Genomic DNA, 27,471 nt, shown 5'->3' with positions numbered 1-27,471 from the left:
TGCATGGTGTCTAAAACCGGGGCCAAATGAATATATGCATGGTGACCCATTCATTCAGTATCTTTCAACATGTCAAACAATATAAATTGTATCTCGCATTATAATAAACAAAATTCATGAAAAATGGCCGACTTTGTCCCTTTGACTATATGAATCACATTTAGGAGAGAGATGTACCTACAGGCCTTTGAAGAAATATTATTCAAATGTTTGATACTTTGGTACAAAGGTATACCAGGAAATGACATCAACAATATTGAATGCTGGTAAATTTCTATTGATGACTTCCTACCCAAAAATCATACAAGACTTTTATTACCAAGGTTATGATACTGAGTTCTGCTAAAAAGATATTAAATTAAATTAAAGTGAAAACTGTACATGAGTTTCACTTGTGGTTGTAATAGTAATATAAAACCTGTCTACAACCTACCTCATCCAAGAGTGGGAGTTGTTGAAGTTCTTGTAAAAGACTCGTTAAGTGAAACACACTACTCTGTAATGCTGTTAATTCTGAAACAAAAGAAACAGCCCCATTACCATTATGAGCGCATCCAAGCGACAGACGCAGTGTGTTCATTATCAGCTAGACACCGGATGACGTGATTGGCTATGCACTAATTTTAGCCAACTATTTTCCTATTAAAGTTTTCCTTATCACAGAAAGGGGATTGACCCTAATCATAGAAAGGGGACTGACTTTTTCTCCGTTAATGGCTACCTATCAAGGGTAATTTGCCACGGCTGATTTGAAAGAATTGTCAATGCATTGCATATGCCAAATGCCAAAAATTAGTCAATTCTTTCCAAAGTGTGCACTAATAACTGCAATGTACATGCTAATAATCCGCATTGACTCCTTATCTGTGATATTGGATGGGCTTTAAATAAGACAATCACGCTAAAAATACAATCTGAAAAAGTCAGAGGTAATATTAAAGATCAATTTAGTACTTATACAGGTTGGAATTACTGAACAGGTCCACAGTAAAGAGGAATTAACTTACAATTTCTAAAAACAGCTGTCATTAATCAGCTTCGTTTAAAATTTCATGAAAAAAGCACAAAGATGATATTGAGGACAAATGAATTATGTGATTAATATTTAATGACTATTGCTTACTCTATTTTTAGAATTTGCGGGAATACAGCTGTTCTGTTTTCATTCAGGTGCGAGAGATGAGACAATAATTGAAATTCATTTTCTTATCACGTCTAATGCTTTTATTGACATTCTATTTTCATGGCCCTTGCTTGTTTATCACTTAATTGTCATTTCAAAGGGAATCAGTTGTTCAAGTCCTTTCTATATTGTGAAAAGTATGTTTCCTAAAAAATATCTCCTTCATACCGGTATGTCTTGCTAAGAAATAGTGTACCGGTAGTAGACTGATACAGTCATGTCACTCCTACGCTCATCCCCACCATTGTTAATGTTAGCAAAGGTCAATGTGTTAACCCTTTCAGTGGTGGAATTTTTCCTGCCTAAATTTTACTGGTGGTGCAAAATTTGACCAATTTTAATGTATTTTTATGTAATGTTTTTGATAGTTTTAGTCCAAATTGACATAACTTTTCAAAGGCTATAGTTTTTGATCAAAAATTTTGCAAAAATCTGAAAAAATTGTCTTGATCTGAAAGAAATTGTCTGTATGATATTTATACAGACAAAACAAATTGACTTTGGCACTCAAAGGATTAATAACACTCATGGTCATACTATCAACATGAAACAGGTTTCCTAATATTTCTGTGTTCACTTCATGCGATTAATACACAAATGTACATGTAGGCTACAGACATGTACCATGGTTTGTAATGAGGCACTTTTACCTTTATTGCACTGGTTTAAATTTGCAGAGTCACTCAACCAAGCGGCAACTCTCTCATGGCCGAGTGACGTCTGACTCTGAAGAGTGGAACTCCTTGATCTGGACAAGTCCTGCCTGAGAAGGGACTGGCGTCTTCTTGCTTCTGCTAGTAGTGGTGATGAGAAATGATCTGTGCTGGGTGATGCAATGTTGACTAGGTTTGGCATGCGTTTAGATCCAAACTGCAGCTGATGCTGTCTGTAAAGACGATGGCTTCGAAGCTTGGCCACCCACTTGTCAAAGGAGTCTCTTGTTTTTGCCTGTATGGACAAAAACAAGGTAAAAGTTGTTGTTATACTGTTTTTCAAATATCTGAGGCCATGACTGCTGTGAGTAATCATACAAAAAGTGAAGAATCAATTTGAAACACTTCAGCCAATCAGTAACATGTCGAAGTCAGTAAGTCTGTAAACTGATGTAACTTTTCACTCTGCACATCAGGGACTGATAGTTGGACTCAATTTTTTTCCAAATTTATACTTTTCTGATCTACTGGGGTAATACAAATTTTCACAGCCATAGTTTTTGGAAAATTCAACAACAGGGTGGCACACGCAATTATGTCCTTAAAGCCGCATTTTTCAATCCCAGGTTCTCGCATTAGTGGAGTTCTCCTCGCAGTCGACAAACACTTGGCCAGTACAATGTTTAATTTCTATAACATTAATTACACAAACTGATCTCAACCTTTTGTCACCGTGCTAATCCTGCATACAGAGTTTATACAAGCGTTTGATTGACGGTCGGTTCAAATCGCCAACGGTCACCACCACCAACGCCCGAATTTACAAGTAAATTGTCTTCCAGTCGCCTTGGAACTTGAATATAACAACAGAGTTTGATCGGCAGCAGCTTCGTGCTGACCGCTTGGCAGCCTGTCTGCGTTTTTGCGGCCGGAGAAAACTGAAAAGTGGCATTTTCTGGAGCGTGTTCCCGCGTGTTGCCTGTTTGGTGTCCACTTACATAATGAACGCCACCATAGCTTTGCGTCTTTTTAAAGGGAGGCTCCGCCTTTAACAACAGATAGTTCTTACTAGGTAGTTAATAGCCATGTTTTAGGTACATTGCACAAGTGACAAGTATGCCTCTTTCACTTTCTTTTTTAAAGGGCAATTCCATCAAAGTAACTACTGGTATGTAACACATGTTAGTTAAATCTTGTTGTTTTACTTGTGGTATTAAGACTTTGTTCTCTACAGAAGGAAATCAGGTGAACAGTTAAAGAGGCACTCCCATTTGGTAACATTTTTAAAACACATTTTTTTGATGCCAACGGTCAATATTTGACGTGCCGACTGCGCGCGGATCGCGAGATATCGATAAAAACATGTCATTTCCCGAGCGTATTTTTCACATCCCGAAGTTTTACGATCGTTTCTGATTATGACGCGAAATCCCCCGAAGGTTTGTTGTTGTGCTGATTGACGATATTCTAGGGAGTCCATAATAAGTTCGAACGATGCAATTTTACCTCCCACTGCGAAGACTTTATATACAGCATTATGCCTTTACCACAGGTCAGTTTTTGAAAACTTCTTCTTAGCTTTTGTCGTTTTCATTATTCTAAATCAGTTGTATTATATTTTTAACCAATACCACATAAACATCAGTTTTTACGTGTTAAATATTAGCCGCCTCCGATGACTACATTTTGTCGTCTGCCACACAGTACGTGTGGTTCGCCGCGCGCGTGGTATGCGTCTATGCATCAACCGCACGTAACTGGGCTAGTCACCTATGCGAATTCTGGTGGAATCAGCAAAAATTGTTTTTCGTTTTATCACCAAGTCAGTAAGACTCAGCTTTCTCCCACGGGGCATGACCGATCACCGAGGCAAGTGGTACTGTGGCGTACAGCAGCGTCAGAGTAGACTCGCACTCCATAGCTTAGTTGACAATGGCCCCAGTGCCGAATGTTCTATGTTCGGAAGCTGAATTTAGGTGGGCCACCGGAATTCAATCTTTTACTTTTTTGAAGACATGTTTTTATCGATATCTCGCGATCCGCGCGCAGTCGCCACGTCAAATATCGACCATTGGCACTAAAAAAATGTGTTTTAAAAATGTTACCAAGTGTGAGTGCCACTTTAAGCTCAGCTGCCAAACCATCATTCTTCTGCAGATTGTAAATAATAATACAGTAAATAATTTTGTGACTGAGCACATGTACCTTTGTCATTGATAGCCTCTGAGCAACATGTACCGTTGTCATTGATAGCGTCTGAATTATTCTGCCTCTCAGTTTGAATAACAGAATTTTCTTTCACCATGGCACGACACTCCTAATCCAGGCTAGGGTGGTGTGACAGTACAAATATAGCTATTACACTGGTGAGTAATGGATAATTATGCATTGACCTACCTTGAGATGATAAATGGATTCTTCTGTGTCTAGATCAATGCGTCTGCTATCCGTCATTATTGCCAGTACTGATAAACCAACATCTACACTCCCGTGCAGTTTTCCTCTCGCAACCTGAGAGCCAAAAATGCATCAACATTGCATTGTAAATGACGTCTGTTTTTACGTTGCCAATTGTGATAAGTGTAGAAATGGTGAATATAACCGGTGTGTAGTGATGTGTGTGTGTCTGGATTTCCCATTGATTATGCATGCAATTTTCTAATCACTGAACCATGTGAGGTCCATATTACTTGATATGAGTTTTGTGTTTACCGATCTTCCAGGCATCCATCACCATGTCGCTGAGTACACAATCATTAGTCACATGTATGTCATTGATTGATAAACGTTTCAAATTTTAAACAGGCAACCAGTTTTTACCATACATTATATGATATGATATGAATAAGAACGCTATTTAAACTAGCACTTTTGCTTTTTTGACTTACAAGCTGACAAGTACATTATCATTTCATTCCCGTAGAAATTTATCAAAATGTCCTGAAAAAAAGATTACATTGCTTCTTTGGAGAGCTTTGTATTTAAAGTACACATATTAGCAAAAATGTTGCAATTATATAGAGCTATAAATAAACGTAATTTTTTGCCTTGGGCTACCTACATGTAGACAACTGCTGAACATTTGCTTTCTTCGAAATCATGAAAATAACATTATATTCTACCATATATTGCTAAAGGTCGCATTCCCTCAATATTAAAGATGCTGATAGAGGACATAAGGGTATTTGTGATCTAAAGGCAGAAACACGACACGCAAATGTATAATACAATGAGAAATGTCCTAATTGTGTTCAAGGTCTTTCTGCCTTTCACCATGGCATTCAATCTTGACACAACCCCATTGTTTTCTGTGGCAAAGTTGGACCTTTGCAAATGGAAATGGGAAAAAAGGGTAAACAGCCAGTGAAATATATTTTTCAGAATGTTTGTTGAACAGCAGTTTTGGATTTTGTCTGTCAATTCTATAATGGGTGTATTTCAACAGCAGGAAAATGTCAAGTGAAATCTAAATAATGCTGCTATTGGCCTTCATTTGTAGGTGACCATTATTAAAACACTGCAATGAATCACTGGATTTATTTTGTTGGCTTGAACTCATCCGCTCTCAATGATAAATCACTGGTTTGTACTAATGATTCCATTATTTACAGTGAGTGCTTTCTGATTGAAGATGTAATTGATTATTAATCAGTAATCTCCAGACAAACGCCAATACCAGTGCTATTTTTAGAGTCTGTTTGCTTTTTTCAATGAGAAACAAAATTGATTATTTCTTTGTCTTTGTGGGACTAAAAAAGCTTTCATGTTTTGCAGCATCTAAATTTTTGTTCAGATCAAATACAGTATGGCTGTGTAATTTCACAATCATTTTGATTGAAATTATTTTTATTTCAATACTATTACTTTTAAATATACACTGACAGACAATTTCCTGTAAATGAAGTACCGGTACTATCCTGAAATGACAACATTAGAACACAAGTACAGAGCATTGACCTGGAATCCAGAAGTTACTACTGGTATCATGGTATTTCACTGACTCAATCTTTCCTTCTAAACAGGATGAATTTTTTTCTGCAGAAATACATGCACCGGTAAATGTAAGTATTGGTGGATAAGAAACTGACAGAATTCTCAATGTGATTTAATTCACCCATCAAACAACAAGCTCAGTGCTGGCTATTACCGTATTGATTTATCATTACACAATAATTTTCACCTGAGAATCTTTCACAGATCTGCCTGTACACGCCTCCTGGTTTCAATCTATGTTATTGATGAAAATGTCTAGCAATCAATTTTCTACAGGGACACATATATACCCAATAAATAGCATTGCACATTTTTGAATAGACTAGAGCGCCACCACAGGGTGATGCAAAACTTAGAGCTTATTGAAAGCTAACAAAATGTTGTCACATTCATTCAGTCCCTTTATGGGACACAATAGCCCTACGTGCATTTTTTGCAATATGGAATGTCAAAATTTATAACATCACTTTTGTAGGGCTGAACTTTGCCATTCTGCAGCCACAATTAGAGTCTGGTAACTGCTTTATATGCCAATTACCTGGTACAGTTTGGTACATGTAATTTGTAACTGGTATATACACCTACATGTATAACTAGTGCACCAATTTTCTGACAAATCAGAAAATTGGTATACTGTCAAAGATGATACGGTGTACAAATTGACATACCGGGAGTTTAGTGGATCCTTATTTAAGACTACAGCATAAACAGAAAATGCAGTTGGACAGAGTAAAATGGAAAGGTTCAGGTGCCTGTGAGCTGTAACTTTTTGCTTCATTTTTTTCATAATTTCACTGTATTTCAAGTCTAAAATGAGGTCCAATAAATAGACAAACTAGGATATTTATGCAAGTGTTATTCATGGGGCATTTCCTTAATGAGATTAAACAGAAACAAATTTGTTAAACACATTTAAATTCAATGGAAAAACTAACTTAAAGGTATGATGCAAAGTGTGAATTAGATAAGTACACACATACATGTACGACAAAAGGCGTACCGTGTTAAGAAATATTTCTCTTTAATTTAAAAGAGGAACTTTGTTTACTGTTTGTTTACGTTTGAACAAGATAAATTATTGGTGGGTGCTGAAGTCAAATATGGCTTCCTTTATGGAAGTTTGCAAAAAATATCATCAAAGTTGGTACCAGACGTAAGCACATTGACATAAGTCACATTGGAATCCAAACACTGACAAATACAACAGTTTCCATTGACTGAAACACAGGAAACAGAATAATCTGCACAGCCATGTTGAATTCTCTGTTTCTGTAGTAATAATACCAGTTTTTGAAAATGGCAGGAACCTGGAAATGGAGTGAAGGTTTCTCAACATATCATGTACTTGCCTGTTCCGTTACAAGTGAATGTTGCTTTAATTCAATTCAGTGCCATTTTGTTGAATGAGTAAGATTCAAAGACTGACTGTTAAAGTTGCAAGAAATTTTGATGTTCACTCATCACTGTGATCACAAAAAAATTTATCTCATGTTGGCCTTAAACAAAGGTCTTCCTATGGAGAAATATCACACAACAAAGTACATGTAAAGCACATTTACCTGTACCGATATCTACAAATATAGCAACCAAAAAGTACAATTGTCAAATATTACTTTTGAATGGCCATTTTTACATTAACTCAAACACTACAGAGATATTATACATTCCTGACAGCTAGGAATGTGATAGGCCATCAAGAAATCATCCATTGACGTTCACTTTGCTGATAACCCTATTCTCATAGGACACTCTCCTATATATCATGTGATGCACTGAGACTGAATAAATATAGAAGGGCTTCAAGGTGGATAAAAGAAGTCTGTATCAAGATCAAATGCATGTTGTCAAGTGATAGGGATTTATTACCTTATGAATAATAATCATAGTAAATTTGACCTTTACAGTTTGTCATATCTGCTCTATCTATATCTGTACATGTACCTGTAAAGGTACAACTGATATCCCAGAAGGAATTTATGGCATTAATCATAAATTTTTCATTCCATGGTATATCAAGTTTACTTTGCAATTTCTTTACAATGAAACAGGATATTCCCCTGTTCCATTTGTGGCATGAATTTTTAAATTCATAGAAAAATACTATCAAGATCAGTGCATAATAATGGTACGTATGTTACATGTACTTTGGGCCAGATATGAGAGGCCGCGCAACAAACTTATGGGAAGGCAACATTACATTATTGTCAACTGATGCTTTTTTTGTTCTTTTCTGACATCTATCGAACAATAATAGAAGTGAAAGGATCTGGAGGATTATATCACAGACATACAAATAGTTGATCAGTTTTAAAATTAAAGGACAGTGATGGCCCTGACTTTTTCTCATACACAACAAGTTTGCAGGTTTTGACTTGAAAGTGACAAATAAGTCTAGTAGAAAAGATTAATACCAAGGACTTTGATCCCTATTTCATACATGTACTGCAACGTACCTTGTTCAATACTTGTACACAACACAGCTACATATGCAAGTATCTTGTTGATGATACCTTCTGGTACATTTGTACATGTACCGGTACATACTGGTAATACTGTGAGAATACTTGAAAAAAATTATTGACTATGAACAAAATTACAGAAAGTATACTTACATCTGAAGGCGTCTTGGCATACCTGAGTTCACCTTTGTTGAGTACAAAATATCTCTGAAATTGAACAGGAAAAATAATTATATATGTAGTTACTAAAATACCGTACACACACACATACAGGGTATAATGTAATACTATTCGTTTGAATTGCATGTATTTTTTGTAATTATTATAAGGTTCGCAGAACTTGCAGATCTGCTGATGATTTTAACAACTATAAATAAAGGAATCTTGCCTGAATCATTTGTGGTCTATAGCGTAAGGACCAGTATCGTAGGAAAGGAAAAAGAAACATGGAGCTAGAAGGGTTCACATTCATCAAAAATAATTTCACAAATCCTACATATTCCTTTCTATCTAGATTCTACCATTATTTTATTTCCCAGACATTAGACATTGGAAATCAGGGCACTTTCCCTTGTAATTCTGCCTGGAGCTTCTCTATTCTCAACTCATTAATGCAAAATCTCTGTCAACAAGCTTTTGAAAAGTGCTGTTTCTTCGGGCTATTTCACTGCATGTAGCTAAATTGGAGATGACTTGAATTTGTACATTATCATAATGTGAAACGGCCCAACAGAATCAGTTGAAAGCTTGTGAATTGTCTTCTTCCGTCTTGTCTTTTTTGTCCTCGAGATTGGTTAACTGTAAAATTTACCTTGTGCCATCCTTTCATTGGCCATTTTCTCCTTTTCATCAAAAATCCATCATATTTTTCAGGCTCCTTTTCATACTTCTGTCCTTCTTTCAGTCCCTCCACTATCTCCCAATTGTTCTTGTCCAAATTCGCTGAAGTTGGCCGTGAGCTGTCATTCTCAACGATATTGGTCGGCGACCTGGAGGAACTGCTGGAAATTTCATTTTTGCTGGCAACTCCATTTTCTTCGCAAAAGCTCTGAAAAGACAAACAAACAAGCATGGCAACAGAACTGATTAATTTTTGATTCTGATAAGAAAAATATATGTGTCATCATAAATTATGTCTTGCTACTCTGAAATCATAAATGTTCACTGGTATGGTGCATGTATCTACCATCATAAAAGAGCATGGTCTTTACATTTGAGTTTTCTTATGTACTGGTATATATGGTTTCATGCATATTTATAGGTACATGCAAAATGCACCTCGATGATAGATATTCAGACTCTCAAAAAAATTTACAGTACTTTATTTATAATTTCTGGTCTATCACTTGTGTGGGCTCCGTTTGAAGCTCTTTGAGTAAATGATGTTTTTCGCTGCCTTTTTTGAGAATCATTCAAAATAGAATATCAAATGTTTCCCGGTAGATCGAGTTAACACAGGTATGGCAGCCATTTTGATTTTCAAGAGTTGGTAGATTTTTTTTGTAGATTTGTTTCTCTAGTACCAAAATTTGCGCAGTGACCCCTGATTTTTATTCTTGATTTTGAGAGAGAATGGTTGAAAGTGTACTGGAGGAAGCTTTGAGCAAAAGTATTTAAAATTTAAAGGCCCATAACAGTACCACACTGTATATTAACCCTTGGAGGGCTGTAATTTTTCCTACCAAAATTTGGTATAACATTTCACAAATTATTATGAATTTTTCTGTATTTTTGATAATTTTGGACCAAATGGACATCACATTTTATTTGCTTAGTTTTTTATCAAAATATTTTGCAAAAATTACAAAAACTGGCTTGGGTAAATTTATTAAAGGCGACGACAAAAATTGACTTTGGCGCTCAAAGATTAATGATATTCCCAGTACACATTCTGTAGCTGGTACAGTACCGGTATATGTGACCAGTGAGATGAGAACTTTCTGTGAAAGCTTTTTTGACAGGAAGGATAACTGCAGTTGATCAAATTATATGATTGTTGAACTTTAAAGATCAAAAAGTTCAGTATACCCCAGAGACATTATTCAGACTTTTGATATTGTAGATTAAACTCATGATTTTATAATATAATCCTTACTGGGCTAGGAGTTTAACCTATTGTAATGTGCTATGTACAGGTAGGTTACTAGGTACATATAAGTGGCAGTGCTAATTCTCTGAATGGAAATGGCCATGCAGACTCTCTCTAGCAGTAAACTTGAATAAAATTTTCATTACCTTTTTTATAATAATATCACCCATTTGATTTACAATTTATGTCAGTAAAGTAAGGTCAAAATTGCAGAATTTCAGAATTTAACAGGTGCCAGAAATGGTCAAATTTTTAATATTGGAATCAATTTGAATGCAAGAATATTCTCATAAATAATGAACAATACCTCTACACAAAGATTTTATTTGATTCTAAGCCAATGTAACAAGTCAATCCAGATGATTCTCACCAACATGTAAGTTATGACCTTCTTTGTACTGACAAGACAAAGTGAAGCAAAAGTGAATGAATTATTGCTTGGAAATGGGGAGTGCGTGAGTTCTCTGCCTTTCTGAAGCATTGTTGAAAGAAGTGCTATCTTCATACAGGAAATCATTGAGACTTCACACTACACGTGACATAGTGTTTGTCATGTTCTAGATAACAGAAACACAGTCCTCCATCACATGACATACAGTAACCCAATAAATGTGGAGTGTTATAAGCAATAATGTGCATGCATCAGCTACAGGCAGAATCATTCCTTTGGAAATAAATATTACAGTTTAATAAACTTAAGTATCCTTAGTTTCAAAATTAACAAATCAATCATGAGAAAGTCATTTTTTTCAATCCAGTGGCGACGCTGAAGATTATGACAGCCTTTGTCTCGGCAAAGCTAGAATCTATATACAGATTAAATGGAAGCATTCTATATACATACTGTACGTATATGTCAAAGCTTGAAGAGGACAGGTATGGTATCACTATTGAGCAATCTGTGTTTTGAAACCCCACAGCACTTTGTAGGTACACAAGGGCAGTCATTCTTAGTTTCATGGAAAAGGAAGAATAGTTCTATGAAGTGGAAATTGTTGCATTTATCAAACTATCTGTATACCGGTACAAAGATTTTACGAAGAGAAGCCGATGTGATGTACCAGATTCTGTAGGCAGATTTTGTATTTATGTTCAGGAAATCCAACAGCCTATGAGCATATCTTTGGATGCTGTCTCTGATTGTGTGAAATTGTGTATAAACATATATCAATACATATTTGTATTCAAGTGCTGACGACAAGCTTCAGCTCCCAGCTGAAGTGTATTGATGAGACCTGGAATTGGCAGTACTCCTTCATGGAAAATATTTTAATTTCCATATTAAGAGAACTTCAGGAAAGCAATTTTCGTATCAAGAGTACGCATCTAACATCTATGACTTGAATAACGCAATTTTCAATCCCCACAGAATTCATGTCATTAAGAATGGAATAGCTTATCATCTAACATCATGCTTGCAAATACTTTCAAGAAAAATAAAATTTGCACTAGTATGAAATACTGGTACTTATAACGCTATGTTAATACCTGATGTAGGTGATGTAGTTGACAATTTCTGTCAAGGGGAGACTTTCCGGAACCTTCAATGCTATTTTTGCTTGTCACACGTATGTGTCCAATTGACGCATGGCTCCATCAAGGAGACTATATTTAGTTGCTGGATTACTTTGTAAACCTTCAACTGTCGTCATCGCCAGGATGAGTGCGATACATGAAAGTGCAAAGCCGATTGCAGTGCTATTCATATCCTACTTGGAATTTTCTCTGTCCCTGTAATGTTCTGCTGCCGATTATATACACTGCACGTCTGTACGTAGTATATCATATTAAACCGGCATGTATAAGCTGTCATTGACATACAGGAACCATACACCTAAGGTATGGTACTGTATTAAATTTAAACTGAGGAATATTGTGTATGCAATTCATAACAAAAACTTTCCTCTTTGCTACTTCCTTATTACCTTGTTAAGAATTAGTAATTTATCGACAACGTTTGACTAATTGTCATTGAGTGAATACAACATGCCTTACAAAAAACATTGCCAAAGACTTGTTAATTGCAAATATTGGGACATTTTTGTCTGACCATTGACTCTCAAAACAGCTAAGGTCTGTAATTAAAATACCAGTAATTGGATTGGCAATATCATATCTCTCACATGTTCAATTTTCAGTTTTTTTTAAATATTACGCAGATTAAATGAAACATTTTTTTCACTGAGAATTGTGTTTGCAGGTCTCTTTTGTACCGGTGACTTCTCTACACATATAAAAACTTGAAGATCAAATGTTGAAGTTTAGACTTTATAATTCATCATCAAAAGTCTGACTACTGAGTGACAGGCACTGCTGGCACTGACGATGTTCAAAATTAAAATGAAAATTTTGGGAGAGAGTGTGAATTTTAAGGTAACAGGAAATTGAACATGCTTTCAGTTACATGTAAATTCAGACTGGTAATTGTGAAGTGCAACTCTTTGGGAATAAACAGATCTTATTAATGTTAGATAATGATTCAAATTTACAGATTTCAGCAAAATTGTCAACATTTCTGAAGAACATTTGCATATCCTTATACCAGTAGTTGGAGTAGTGATATCATCAGCTGGCTACAGTAATGATGACTATACTCCATCTGATGTTGCAATGCGTGATAGGACTTTCATTTTTGTTATCTGATATAGCATATATATATTACACAATGTATGGCATTATGGCAGTGATAACAGGATCATTTGTATGGATGTATGGTTTCATTAAAAGATAATGTTAATCAAATATTTACACCTGCTCTGGTACAACATGTCTATCATGCAATTTCAACAACCTTTTATGTCATTCTGAACATGTATATGTCTCATTCCTTCATAGCTTATTTTTAAATTTTTGCAGTGTCATGTGCCTTTGACCCTTTCACCACTATGGTTTGGCCCAAATCCATTGTTATCAATGGTGGTTGTGGACCTGTTTACAGGGCATTGGGGGTGAACAGGTTAAAGAATTAGAGAACTATCTTCACAACTAAAGCTTGGCAGTCACGATGATACACAACCATATTTGAGTTCTTGATAAATTTAGGAGACATTGTTTATGAAGCATACATGTATTCTCATACTTTGCAGCCATGTATCGAAGCACATAAAATTAACAAATGGTGATTACTTCTTTCTGAAAAATTGTCAGCAGAATAACGTACTGATAATTTACATGTGAGTCTGGAGTCACTGGGGTTCAAAGGTCACTTACAGGTTAACATAGCAAATCAAGTTGCATGCATGAGATCAATGACAATTTAAAATATTACACCTAATTTTGACACATGCCTCTGAATAGCCTCTTGATAAAACTAGGTACAATAACATTTGAAATAAGTATAATGTACATGATGGTAATCCTGTGTCTGTTACTGTCATACATTCATTTTGCAGAAGTGATATTTAGTACATTACAGTAATGTATTAATATATCAGCAAGTTGTTTGACAACAAATATGTACCGTACATCTACATGTAACTGTGCTGCCTACAAGCGGAACTCAAGTGTTAAGATCAATATTTTACTAGGTGAGGAACATTCCCTGTAAAACTGATTTAATTTCCTGTTTTCATCAGAGGTAGAACTATGATTAATGTGTAGACTTTCCGAAAGTTGCAAGAATTGTGATTGTCATGTTTTGTACATGAAGAATAATGACGAATGATGAACTTTCCAAAAGTTATCTGAATTTTGGTTGTAATCATATGACCCGTGATCACCATGAACATTTCCTGAATGATATAACTAGGTCAGATTCAAACTAGCCTGTGCATTTCAAAGTAAACAATAAAACTCATGCAGTTGCACACTCTCAGAATACTTGTAAACTCAAAGAATGAATGATTAACAGAGTGGTAAAAGTCCAAGAAGGCACTGTCTGTGAAAAACTTCAAATAACATTGACTCACCATGGCCAGCGTCAACCTGCACACCACACAGTAAAGTGCATATAGATTACAAACACACACTGTACTTTGGAGTTTCAGAGTACGACATCAGATATGATTTATGTTACTTTTAGTTCTCCTTTATCTTTATTTACATTTCATCTTAAATCTCACATTAACCATGATGGCTTAGTCTCAGTAAAACATGTACATTTTTTTTTTTTTTGGTATCTATTGTAACATCTGTTTCAATCACTACACAATACTCAACTGTAAAATATATTTATTACAATTTTACCTTGATCTGAATGCCTATTCAATGCCTACTATTCAAATAGGACATTTGGGAAATTCCTTGGTCAGGTGAACCATATATCATATGTGCCATACATGTATGTGCTTAACAGAGTTGATGAAACCAGCAGCAGAAGCTACCTTTTCCTGCAGGGAGAATTTGTTCTTCACGTGCAATTTTGTTGCAATTTTTCATATGATTGAATGTATTGTGTTAAACATATTGGTGAGTGGATTTCACAAGACATAGGCTTTCAGTTAACTGGAGTAAAATCATTACGTTCATAGGACAAATCTGCATGGTACAAGGTAAACATATACAGATGAAGTTAGAATCAACAGCAAATAGCGAGGCTTTCACATTATGCATGAGCAAATAAGGATCTTGTCAAATTAGGACTTTTCTGATAACCTCCTCTCACATACAAAGGGTCCTGTCAGACTGAAGTGTTTCGATAACTCCCTCCCATTGCAGTCTTGATTTCAAAATTTCATGACAACCATCATATACATATTATAAATAAAAAATTTACTGATTTCCTTCTCCTTTGTGAATTTGGTTTCTGCTGGTTGATACTTATGTTTGCATGCTTATTGTAAGATTTTCCATTATTGACATGGTAAGCTGTAAGGGTCATGAGATAAAACTGCAGCGTTTTTCATACATGTATGAGCCCTGGTATATTCTACTCCGATATAACATGCAAAATGAGGCATCACCTTTATAAGCATGTAGATCATGATAGCCAGAGGGAAATACTTATTTAAATCCGTGTGGTGTTTGATGGTCTGCAGGGAGGGTATTAGGGAAAGTGTAAGTCTTGTGACCAAGAAGTACACAATTACTACGGCACATGTAGTTGTTACACTGCAGAAAATGCTGAAAATTGCAAAAAAGGTCAGAAGTGTAAAACTACCGTACGGTATGAGACATTGTCTGCAAAAAAAAACCAACCAATAATCGCATACTAAAGTAATTTGGTAGACCAGGTGACTTACAAATTGTGTAAATTTGTATGTTTTTAACATGTCTAGTGGTCTGCCCTCTGTAATTAGGGGATTACAACCACTTGTTCTTGAACTTACCATGAAAGCACAAATCCTATAATGGAAGTGTGGCTTTACATTATGATATGAAATACTATAGTGTTGCTATAGCAATGAAAGAAATTACTAATATCCTAGCCATTCACTGATCAAATAGGCATTGTCACTTTAAAGCTGTTTTCACATTAAATTGTAGCACTGGAGGTGTAAAGCCTGGGACTTTTACAATCTGCAGCATAACAGTGGCTATAGGAGAATAAATGAGAATGAATAGTCCCTTTCTTTCTATATACCATACATCCTGAAGGCTTGGTTTTCAAATTTGCATTGTATCTGCATACTACGGGTATTAATTTTAAGTCTATACTGGAAGTGATCAGTTTTCAGTACCATATATCTGTTTAATATACCGAATTTGCTATAAGTCAAAGACGTATGATCACACTTGTAGTGGAGATGTGACCATACCTCAATACATTTCTTCAAATTCCCACTATTGAGTAAAACCAGGCAAATATGTCCGTGTTTTGTCCGAATTTGATGAATGGTTTTAATCAGAGTGAAAACTGGAATATATTCATAATGGACAGATATAAAATTATTCCAAAGAATTACTCAAGCTTAGTTTTAATCCCGGCTGTCCTTATCATACATGTACATGTACATACATGTACTGTAAATAGCTCTTGTTGATTTTTTCAATATTTTAGGTTGTTCTATTAAATGTTCATTTTCTTGTTAAACTTCCCAAAGCATGTTGAGATACACAGTATTCAGCTTGTCAACACAATCTGTGCATGTATGAACTGCACTGTTATTGTTGACAAGAGAATTCTAGTCCAAGGGATCAGAATTCAGATATAAACAATTATTGAGCATTTTACATACTGTGTTGATGAGCTTAATAGTTGGTGTTTCAACATAATTTAGGAAGTAGAAAAAAACAAAAATATTGAAAAGAAATCATCAACAGCCAAAGCTACTAGCCCTTAAGGTAGTATATGCCCTGAAAGTGAAAGACTTAAACTTTTGCTCAAACTTTCCTGAATAAAACTTTCAACCATTCTCTTACCAAATCAGCAATAAAAATCGGAGGTCACTGTGCAAAGTTTGGAACTAGCAAACTAACTTACCCTACATTTAGCAATATTAATTTGAAATTCAAAATGGCCGCCATTCCTGTATTAACTCTACTAGCATGGGGGAAAAATTAAATATTGGATTTTTGAAAAACTAAGACAGTGAAATTTTTCTTTCTCAAAGAGCTTCAACATGAATCCCCACAAGTGGTAGATCAGAAAAGAATTGTAGAAATTTGAGAGTCCGACTATTCGTCCCGAGGTGTGATCTGCCTTAAAACAAATCAGATTATAATAAGATGCAGGGATATAGGATGTTTTCTTTCCCTTTGTGTGTCCTGACACCATTGTGTCCTATTGAAGAAAGGTGATGAGGACAGTAAATGTGAAAGTCTTACGCTATACAAAAGTCCGAGCACATCTCTTCTTCTACAAGTACATCTGTTTTTCAGCAAACTGACAGAGATCATGCTAATGGGCTTTACAATACATGCATGTATATCTATCTTGACATTGCCCTTGGCTGAAGTCAATCACCGTCTCGGTAATTACCACAGCAAATGAATGAGCCAGGTCAAATGGAAAGTAACTGTGGATAAATTGCGTGAGGATGCTTACTAGAATGCAAAATCTTGAACAGAGAGGGCAAGTAAAATATTCATGACAAATGGACCATTGAACTCTTTGAGTGCCAAAGTCAATTTTTTCACCTGTATGGAATGTAACCTGGTCAATTTTTTCAGATTTTTTCCAAAATTTTGACCAAAAACTCTCTCCATTGAAAAGCAACGTCCATTTGGTCCAAAACATTACAGACAAATTCATAAAGGTTGGTATAATGTTATGTACACTAAAATTTTGATGGGAAAAATTACAGCATTTAAAGGGTTTACATATTTATCAGTGCCAGACTTTGCAAAATGTAAGGCTGCACTGCATTTGTGATTGTGCCTGGACTGGATAGGTGAAAGCTGTCATGGTATGTGAGATAATGATTGTCATAACCAAATTTACAAATCTAAAATTTCAAAATGTTATACTAACAATTTTGTCAAGCTTTGGGTGATATTTTCGATAAAATAATTGTATATTTATAGATTCAGTTCATCAAATTGCTCTATTGACTGACAGCTTATTTCTTCAGAAATGTGTTTGTGCGTTTCGAGGATAAAAATCACACACTGCTGTGCTGCAGGCTAGGCAGTTATTTAAGTACCGGTAGGTTTTGATGGTTTTATATAAATGGAACAACTTGATTTGCTTTCGAAAGCAAACAAAACAGAAACACTCACTAGAAATTTTATGGTGAAATGGAAAAAATAAATATAATGAAATATACATAATGAAATGGGAAATATACAAAATGAAATGAAAACACAGAACAGGGTGATAATTATTAATAAAGGCTGGAGGTGAAGCATGTGATTTATGATTTGACAAAAATTAATGAAATACTGCACTCTGAAAGATAATTCCTTTTAGACCATGGAGACAGCAGTCAGCTACTATACCGTAGACACATTAGTGTGTTTATTAAGACATCATCATTATCTCTGCTTCATCAGTAACTGTTAACAGACATAACAATGATGATGTATGAATATTGATATTATTTCATGGTAACCTGGTGATTCAGTGTCGGCAGACTAAAAGGGTTTTATCAGACTTCCAGCATCCTGTGGGTGTTTTTAGGGAGGTTGGGCAGACTTTTTTTATTCTAAAATTTTAAAAGCCCTCTCATATCTCTAATTAAACTAACCTTGACAGCCTTTTTGGAGATGTGATTAAAATGTAAAGTGCGCAAAATTTTGCAAAGGAAGATGGCTTTGAAATTCAGCATGATTGTAATTTTTCATTTCCTACTACAGTGCATGCCCAGTAGATGAACTTGAGAGCTGAAAATCTGACATGAAGAATATGAGATACATGTAAATACCAGTGTAAATATGCTTTATGTAAAAGTATGACTGGACTATATACAGTAATTATGAAAATATAGGCATCCAAATCCAATGATATTTTCTGGTGTATGGTACAATTGAGAGGTTCAAATTTATTCACAAGTGACTGAGATTAAAACTTCACTATGACACAAAGAAGTAGACCCAGTAGACACGTAAAAGTAACTGATCTAACTGGAAATGTGCAGACAGATACTAGAATGCAAACAAACCATCCTTTTTTATCATTTCCATACAGAATGCAGCTATAAACAAATACTTGTTAGTAATATTTTAATCTGAGTATTTCAGTGTAAATTATTTCTAAAATATGCAGAGAACAAGAATTCTCAAAGATACATGAATGTTTTTCTGTACATTAGCAACTGAAAATATATGTTAGTATTTAACTACAGTGTCAGTGGGTATTGTAACTGCACTACAGATACTTGTACAGTGGTAGATTTCATTTAAACTGCCATCTCTGTTATCAAAACAAAACCCTGGCATTTTGATGTTACATTTTTGATGCACAGTAAAGATTGAGCACTCACATTATAAGGCTTTCACATTCATTATATTCAACTTACCAACTCTTACTTAGACGACAATAGTAAAATCATCATCACTGTAAAGTGTACAAATTAACCTATGATGAGCATACAGATGTACTGGTACTGTCCATTGTACACTCAAGTAAGAAGTTGCAGAGCATTACAGGGCTCCTGGGTAAACAGGAAGCGACTAGAGGTACAAAGCAGACAGATGGCATTATCAGTGATGATGATGATGATGATGACGATGATGACGAAAATGATGATGATGATGGAAGTGTACGGTAATTAGGTAATTACGGGGCTGAAAATGTGATGGAGAGTTGTGTACATACACACCAGAGTAAACGTACGAATGTCAAGTAGTGTACCAAGGCTTTTTACTGTTATTGTAACATGCTGTACATACTGTAGCATTTATAACTGATGTAATGAGTCAGTTTCCTTCAATAAACATAAGATGAAACATTGATTACATGTAGAGGTGCACGTACATATTTCCCTAATGTAGTAATACCATGAAATCTAGCCATACAAGCAAGATGTGAACACCTGAGTAAACAGTTGAATGTCAAGTAAACTTTACCATTGCCTTGTAATGTTAACATACCGTATATGCTGCCGGTATAGCATGACAACCAGAAGACAAGAGGCAGTTTTCTTCAAAACATCGTGTGAGTCAATTTTTAAAAGTGCGTGTAAATTTGAAGTGGGTACATTTATGCTTGCAAGAAAATGTACAGTATATGGGACTGTGGGTAAACATGCATGTGACATGTGAAACTCCCTGGATTGATGGGTGGTTCAGTTCTATTACAACCATTGCCAGCAAATTTGTAATAAAGCCACGCTTGATAAATGTATTAAGTTTTTTATATAATGATTTGAAACTTCTGTAAACATGATAAATTGCTGAGATAAGACAGAAGTTTAAAAATTCAAGCATTTTGAATTATGAACATTTTCAAATTAAAATCTGTACCATTTTTTAAGGTAAATATTATCAAAATATCAAGAAAAGGCTTTGAACTACAAAAATTTCAAAATACAATGTGGATGATTTTTGTAAGGCATATACTTCTTGTCGTTTGACTCACTTTATTCCATGAAGCAGAGATTGTTCAAGTACCTGATATCTGAACAGAGTGAATTTAAACCTGATTTACACAGCTTTCATACATGTAATTTCAGGTCTGATATCTACTCAGCCTTTCCGTATTCTTTATGATATTGGACAGATATCATGGCAATACACTCTGTATGATTAAAAGATTAGACCTGTAGGTCACTGTATAAAGTAAACTCTAATACCGGCATTTCAGATGCCTGTCATATCTGCCATGTTTTCTGAACTGATTTCTGTTATTATGTATCATACAATGTATGTATCACAAGATGCCATATTTGCACATAATTTATATTTTATTAACTTTGAACTACTAATACTCCATATTTAATCACATTTGAAAAACGGCCTTGAATTTGAAATTGAAAGAAAGAAATTGTAAAAATGTCAAAGCTGTTTGTGATTATCATTCTTTTCTACAAAATAAGAGAGAAATGTTTTAGTACAGGCAGACAGGAACTGAGACCATCACGCTCATAATCACCACAATACTGTCATACACACACCTCATCTATTTTCTATATTACTACAAGCAGTGTCTCTGGCATTTCTTGATACCATAATGATTTATGAGGCTGAATTTTCAATTTTCTTTTTTGTACTATCATGAAAGAAGGCCTGTCATTGCTGAATGAGTCATGTTGACGAGATGGTGGGTTTTGCATGTAGCTACAGTGCAGTAATGATTAGGTACAGTTTCAGACATCTTTAATAATGCAATTTCATTGTGATGTGTTCACAATACAACACATTTTGTCCTAATGATTGACTCCTGACTAGTGCAATGAATAGCAATGGATAATTATATTCAAATGTTGATGACTTTTTCTAACATAATGTTTTGTCTTCTTCACTGCATGGAAACCATGTAGACCTGGTGATTCATGATGACTTCTCAGTAAAAATGCAATGCATTAAAATGTACCGGGATATTCAATGTGTTACAGTAGATTCATCGCTGGCCATGGTTTATACCTTCCACCATGTGATTTTATCAGCAGTTTTCATCACGATGTCAAAATTTAACAATTTACATTTTGAACCACAGTCCCTCCACAAACAAGGGACTCTTTGGACATATACATGTAGAGTATATGGACCATGGAAACAGTAGCAAACAAGGCACAGACCTACAGTGTACATGTATGATACATGTATCAATATATATTATATAGGACTAATTAAAGCTCCATAAGCTGTATCTTTTGGGTATTTTTTCAGAACTTTTGTTCTGTGGTTTCCCTACACTTTCTGCATTGAATACCTACACTGTAATTTAATACCACGTATTTAGCATATCAACACAACCTATATGAGTATAATTTACATTGTAATTGTTGAAAATTGCATTCAAGTCTGGACTAGAATTCATTTGTAAACAATAAACAATGATCACTGCACATATACAGGCTGTGTTGACAAAAAGAATACTCAAAATTTCAGCATGACAAGTGGAATAGGGTCAGACATGGTAGTTAATATACCGGTACAGAAGCAGAATACTGAAAAACTTGCCACAAGTTACAGCTTATGTCCCTTTAAATAGTGCATTGTATGGAAATTGCATTAACCCAAAATTGTTTTGTTTAACAGTGACCTAACAATACCCGGCCCCACCTCAGTTTTGTGGGAAAATATATTTTTGCAGAAGATGAATCCCCTCTTGATCACTGGTGAATTACTATTGTAATCAATATCCTTATAATGATCATGTATGCTGGAAGGACTAGTTACAATATTTGTAAGTTGTATGCACAGAAACTTGGAAAGAGTCATAATTTTATGCTGTTAATTTTTCAAACACACAATGTTGGATATGTACAACATAATTTCATTGTCCCTTCCCCCTTCAAAGTGTAGATGACTGATAGACAGAAGCTGACTTCCTCTGTTTCAGTTTAAAATTTGCTGTCCACAGCCTTGTGCCATTGTTTGGATTAGAGTGTCAGTAATAATGTAATCACTGATCACCTTGCTGGGACAGATCGTCTGTGCTTACGGTAGCTATGGCTGTAAAGCTGCATGTCTACCGTTATGTAGGCTCACTGCTCACTGCAATGAATGTAATTTTCCCTCAGGTGTGAGCAAAACAGTGTGAAGTGCAGGAAGCCGTTATGATTTTTCACAGCACAAGCTAGATTAGCTGCATAATAAAACCTGATACTGAGAAATTCAGCCAGTGCAGTCGCTTCAGTTATTGCGGTTGTGCTTTGGGTGATTCCATTCCATCAGGTATTATCATGACATCTGTCACTGTTGTTTAAACATACCGGTAGCTGATTTTGCAGCATGCAAATGCGTGATAAGAGACCACTTTTCCAAGAAAACTGCCGACGCAGAAAATTTAGGCACTAAAAATTATGACTCATGCAAAAAAATCGAAATGTATTTTACTGACATTAAAATTTGTTACCTTTGGTTTTGTTAGACATTAAATATAAAAGATTTGTACAATTATTTTCACTTACATTGGCATTTCATTTACTGTATCAGCTGATACAGTTTTTATTAAGTGTTTTCTACTACCTGGATCATGGATACAAACACATGACAGGTCTTATCGCAACTACACCTACAGAGTCAAGATGAAGCATATAATTCAAAAAGAAAGACTGGTTTTGGTGAATGCTGATGCTAGTGAAGAGCTTTGAAAATCACAGCCTGCCAATGATTTGTTTTTTTAACAAAGTCACATGTTCATCACATGTGTATGACATGTAATAAGGGCAGCAATTTCCCTTACAGACATTAAACCCACATGCACTGTCCTGTGCACAGTACGATTACAAGTGTACTACCAGTACATGTACAAACAGTGTGAGGTAATATACACTATCACACTGGTACGCACCACAGAAGTGTCAATGTATAATGTGGGCAATATGATGTTGACTTTGTCCGTTTACTATCTGTCAATCAGTGGCAGCCATGAGGACAAAACCTCAAAATATTTACACAGACTAACTTATCAAATCACGCTAAGATTGTTCATCATAATGTTGGGTACGAAACTGAATGTACATACTCTCATGTACAGACTACAGACCATGGTCCCGACACAAACATGCACAGACTGAATTTTTTTCCCCACTTTTGTAAATGTTTTACAAAATCGACAAGAAATTAAGCACCAAATTTGTAAATGTTTGACAAAATTGACCAGAAATTGAAGCAATCAAAGTGAGCTTAATGAGCTGTTTCAGGTTAATCCACAGGAACTGTTTCATGCGAGTTAATGATCCACTGAGGTGTACACTGTACAGTTTGCAACTGAAATACAGTATTTATGAAGTTGACTACAAATTTACTAGATTTGTAGTTTCATCACCTCTGACAGCAGCCATAATCCACACTGACCATCGACAACATGTATTTTCTAGATATATGTAACTGTCCGTTATACAGTGTACACAACCCGTTACATGTACTGTATCTTGTAGATACGGTACATTCAGCACATAAATGCAGTAGATCTCAATAAAACTTCCATAATGCAAGGCTAGGTTAACACACAAGAATCTGAATCCTCTATGATTGGGAGACGTAGGTGATTTGAAATGATACATTGTTATCCCAGATAAAGTTACCATATCATTGAACTACATGAACGACAAGGTTCAACCAACTTGTAAGCCACTCACAGGCTGAACTCGTACCATGTACCTTGTCATACTTTTTTCATGAATTGTGTATAGGATATTTCATTAGGTATTCAAGTGTGGCTCTGCAGCAGGTGATATGCCGTACCACCGGAGGCCTCCCTACTGATCAAGGTTGTACATCTTTACACATATTTAACACACACATCAAAGCAGACCGGTAGGTACAAAGAAAGCGCATCATAGTGGATACAAAATTGAGTTGAATTCAGTCGCCAGTCGGGGTGTTACACACAAATCTGTCCATGAGTACAGTTGCTTGTACTGGCATCAGGTCTGAGATGCCACTTCATTCATTTGGCAAGGTAATGCACTTTATACGGCCACTGATCAAAGTACACACAGCTGTGTTGTGCCACAGCATATACTGTACAAAACAAGCTGAGGACAGAGCAATGAGAAATTTCAGTCTGATATTCATAAGACTGTCAAATGAAAGATGGAGTGATGTCACTATACCTTGCGCTTGGGCTTATCACCTTCAGTAGTCTGCGGCTCCATTTCTTGCCTTATTCCAAACCTCTTAAATAGACTGTGACAGAGACATTTGAAGTCCAACGGTAGAGTGTCATACTGTATTATAGGTCTGGGCGAGGGTCGATCCATGAGTTACCTATTGCCGGTGTAAATTAACCCTGTTCTCCATTATACAATGCGCTCATTATCTTAATATATAACAATGCTATCTTCTGGAGGGGTGCGATCATCGTCATGTTGTCATGACGACACAATGGCCATATTCAAGGTGGTCTCAGCTGCCGGGATCATCCAATTATGGCTGACTCTGCACAAGAAGTGCTCGCTAGCAATGAAATAAGACGCGTTCACTCCTTACACGCATATGAAATCACCTGATGGCTTTCAGGCAGCAAACGAACATGATGACTGCATCGGATGATTTTAAACGGATGCTTGCACGTGACTAAAATTACAAATCAGTGGCCTCCGGGAATTGAATCATAAAGTCAATATCGGTTGCTAAAGTTATATAGATGAGCGGATTACCACGGACTGTCTCACAGTATGGACATGCCACTAGCTTCACCAATTGAATGCCAATGATAACCTGTGTTTTTTCTATAAATCTGCATTCGACACACATCTACAGGTACTGCCCATGTATCACTAATATTATTAGAAATGCACTTGAACTTTGAAACTGAAGAGGAGATGCAATTATGCCTACAGTATCAATCAAAATGGATTATCTTTCTACAATTGTAAAGAATCTTGATTTTAACAATTTAGTGTTCACATATTTATTTGTTTGCATTATTTTTTCCTATTTATAGATAAATTAATAAACAATGAAATAAAATAATAAACAAACACACTATTGATATAATCTAACCAAGAAAAACAATTACAGAATTTATACATGTATCACTATCAGATTACAAATGAAAGGACATAAATTTATTCTGTACAGTGTATTCATAGTGTAAGCACAAATCAAATTTAATGTTTCTAAATGTGCCACTTCAATTTGGATTCAAATGGCTGCAAAATCTCTGTTATTGTTCAATTTAAAGTGAAAACATTTTGTAAGATGACAGTAAACGTATACATGTGCTTCTAACAAGCAAAGCAATAAAAACTGACTGTAAAATTGTTTCCCAGTTTTTGGAAATCACTTCTACAAATAAATGACGACAATCTCCAGCATATAGTATGATAAAAGTGTAGGCATAGTCAAACACTTTAGCAACTGCTTCATGCATCTCTACATCAAGAAAAAATCAATTTGAATCAAATGTACATAACAAACTACATTTTCGCTCGACTAAAACTGCTGGCAAAGTATCAATAAACATGCATGCACACAGAATCCCAATGAAACATTCCAAGTAATCCTAACCCCCCTGCATTGTAATGGTATCAACCAACCTAATTCAGGCACAATGTCCTCAGCAAAGATTAGAAATGAGAGCTAGCCTTACAGTAAAACTCAGTGTTTCATCATATCACCTGAACATTTACTTTGTAAACACGACTCGATAAAAATGCAATCAATCAAAAGAGTGTGACTTGTAAATAATTTAGTCAACTTTCAGCTGGATACACCGTTGCATGAAGGTTCCTCTGAAGTGGGTCAATATCTTCCCTGAGACAACCCATCATGCTCTGATCATACCATGACTGCAGCTTATACATATTAAATTTGCGATCAATAAAGAGCAGAATGTGTTTTTGCCCTTCGAGCAGAGTCAGCTGAAACCATCTTTGAAACATTCATTATCATGCAAATTCAGTCAGACATCACCGCTGTGCAATTTTCTGATTGAGGAAATGCTGGCGGAAGGAGATGTACTGTACCACTTTTGCATGAATTTGGTAACCATGGAAGTGTTTCTCCATACAGGATAAGCTCCATGATGAAATTTAATATTTTTTTCTTGCACACAAATATGAGGTTTCTGATAAGCCAGGATGTGTAACCGACATCATCAGATCTTGTTGAACAGATTGCATTAAAAATTTAAAAGGAGATTAAAATGTCTGTCTGTATCATTTCTAAATTCATGAATGATTAAAAAGTAAAGGTTTTACAATATTGCTTGTAGTGATGGCTTATCTGTAAATTACTCTGAGTACAATGTCTAGACTGTATTCTTAGGGTGGTCTGCATCAATTAGGGTATGATGATGCTTATCGCTAGGACACTGGTACAATCGGGTCAAGAAACTTTCCTTGTATCCAACATCCAAATAACAGGGTTAACCAGAGGTTACAGTACACACAGTAACTTGTGAACCAAAGTCACATATAATTTCTTCAGATACTCTTTTCCACTGTTGTCAACTGAGTACTGTTTACATGTACGTACCCTAAAGTTAATGCACAACACATCGATGTGGAAATGTAATCCCGGATAGCAAACTGGGATTCCACGAAAGCTAAAAGTACGATTTAATTCACACTATTCCACTGGTATACCAAAACGCTAAGAAATGGTTGAATGAAGGAAACACTCCATTGCTATAATGTAAGAATTATCCTATTGAGTCTTGTACACATGCATATTTGTATTATGGCAAAGTTCTGTCCCTGACAATGAACTTGTAACAAATCTTGTTTGTACTTCTTATTCTTCTTCCTCTCATTCATTGTTGTTATCATCCTAATCGTCAATTGACATGAGATTTGTACTTTTGATACTCGAAATAAAGTGTTTGTGGAAAATCTTTCTCTCTGAATGAAATGTTCATAATAATTTTGTGGTTTTGTTGTAGGTGTAAAGTGTGACTGCACCATAGTATGTATGAGGTGTGCAAATTGAAAAGAATTTACAGTACATTTACCAATGATTTTGACGATGAGATACAGCTGGATATTGATACACTACCTAATTAGGTTTGTCAGTTTGCTCGCGAATTTACCCTTTTAGTGGTCAACTTTTACAACTTTGCGCCAACATCAGACAGACTAAAACAGCAGGTGACGCAGCAAGATGTCTGTAAACTAATTTACTATGTAGTATGTTTATATCTTTACAGCAGCTATCAGT

General features: G+C 35.5%; 1 protein-coding gene across 4 annotated transcripts in view; it reads right to left on the bottom strand.

The window, feature by feature from the left end:
• LOC139143997 (oxysterol-binding protein-related protein 6-like) overlaps positions 1 to 27,471 on the bottom strand; it is an 88,636-nt gene that overhangs the window by 20,339 nt on the left and 40,826 nt on the right. For 2 of the 4 annotated variants that reach the window (XM_070714634.1, XM_070714632.1), the window contains exons 3-7: positions 9,100 to 9,336; positions 8,442 to 8,495; positions 4,234 to 4,347; positions 1,834 to 2,131; positions 434 to 513 (exon numbers count right to left, since the gene is read on the bottom strand). In XM_070714634.1, the coding sequence (XP_070570735.1) occupies positions 434 to 513; positions 1,834 to 2,131; positions 4,234 to 4,347; positions 8,442 to 8,495; positions 9,100 to 9,336 (783 nt within the window). Of the gene's footprint in view, positions 1 to 433; positions 514 to 1,833; positions 2,132 to 4,233; positions 4,348 to 8,441; positions 8,496 to 9,099; positions 9,337 to 24,422; positions 24,849 to 27,471 lie in introns of those variants that run through there. The other 2 variants (XM_070714635.1, XM_070714633.1) reach the window with 2 other exon arrangements.

Source organism: Ptychodera flava, chromosome 11 (genome assembly GCF_041260155.1).
Source record: "Ptychodera flava strain L36383 chromosome 11, AS_Pfla_20210202, whole genome shotgun sequence".
In the NCBI taxonomy this organism is placed as follows: domain Eukaryota; kingdom Metazoa; phylum Hemichordata; class Enteropneusta; family Ptychoderidae; genus Ptychodera; species Ptychodera flava.
The sequence above is the reverse complement of the archived record's forward strand: the minus strand, read 5'-3'. Positions and strand labels throughout refer to the sequence as shown.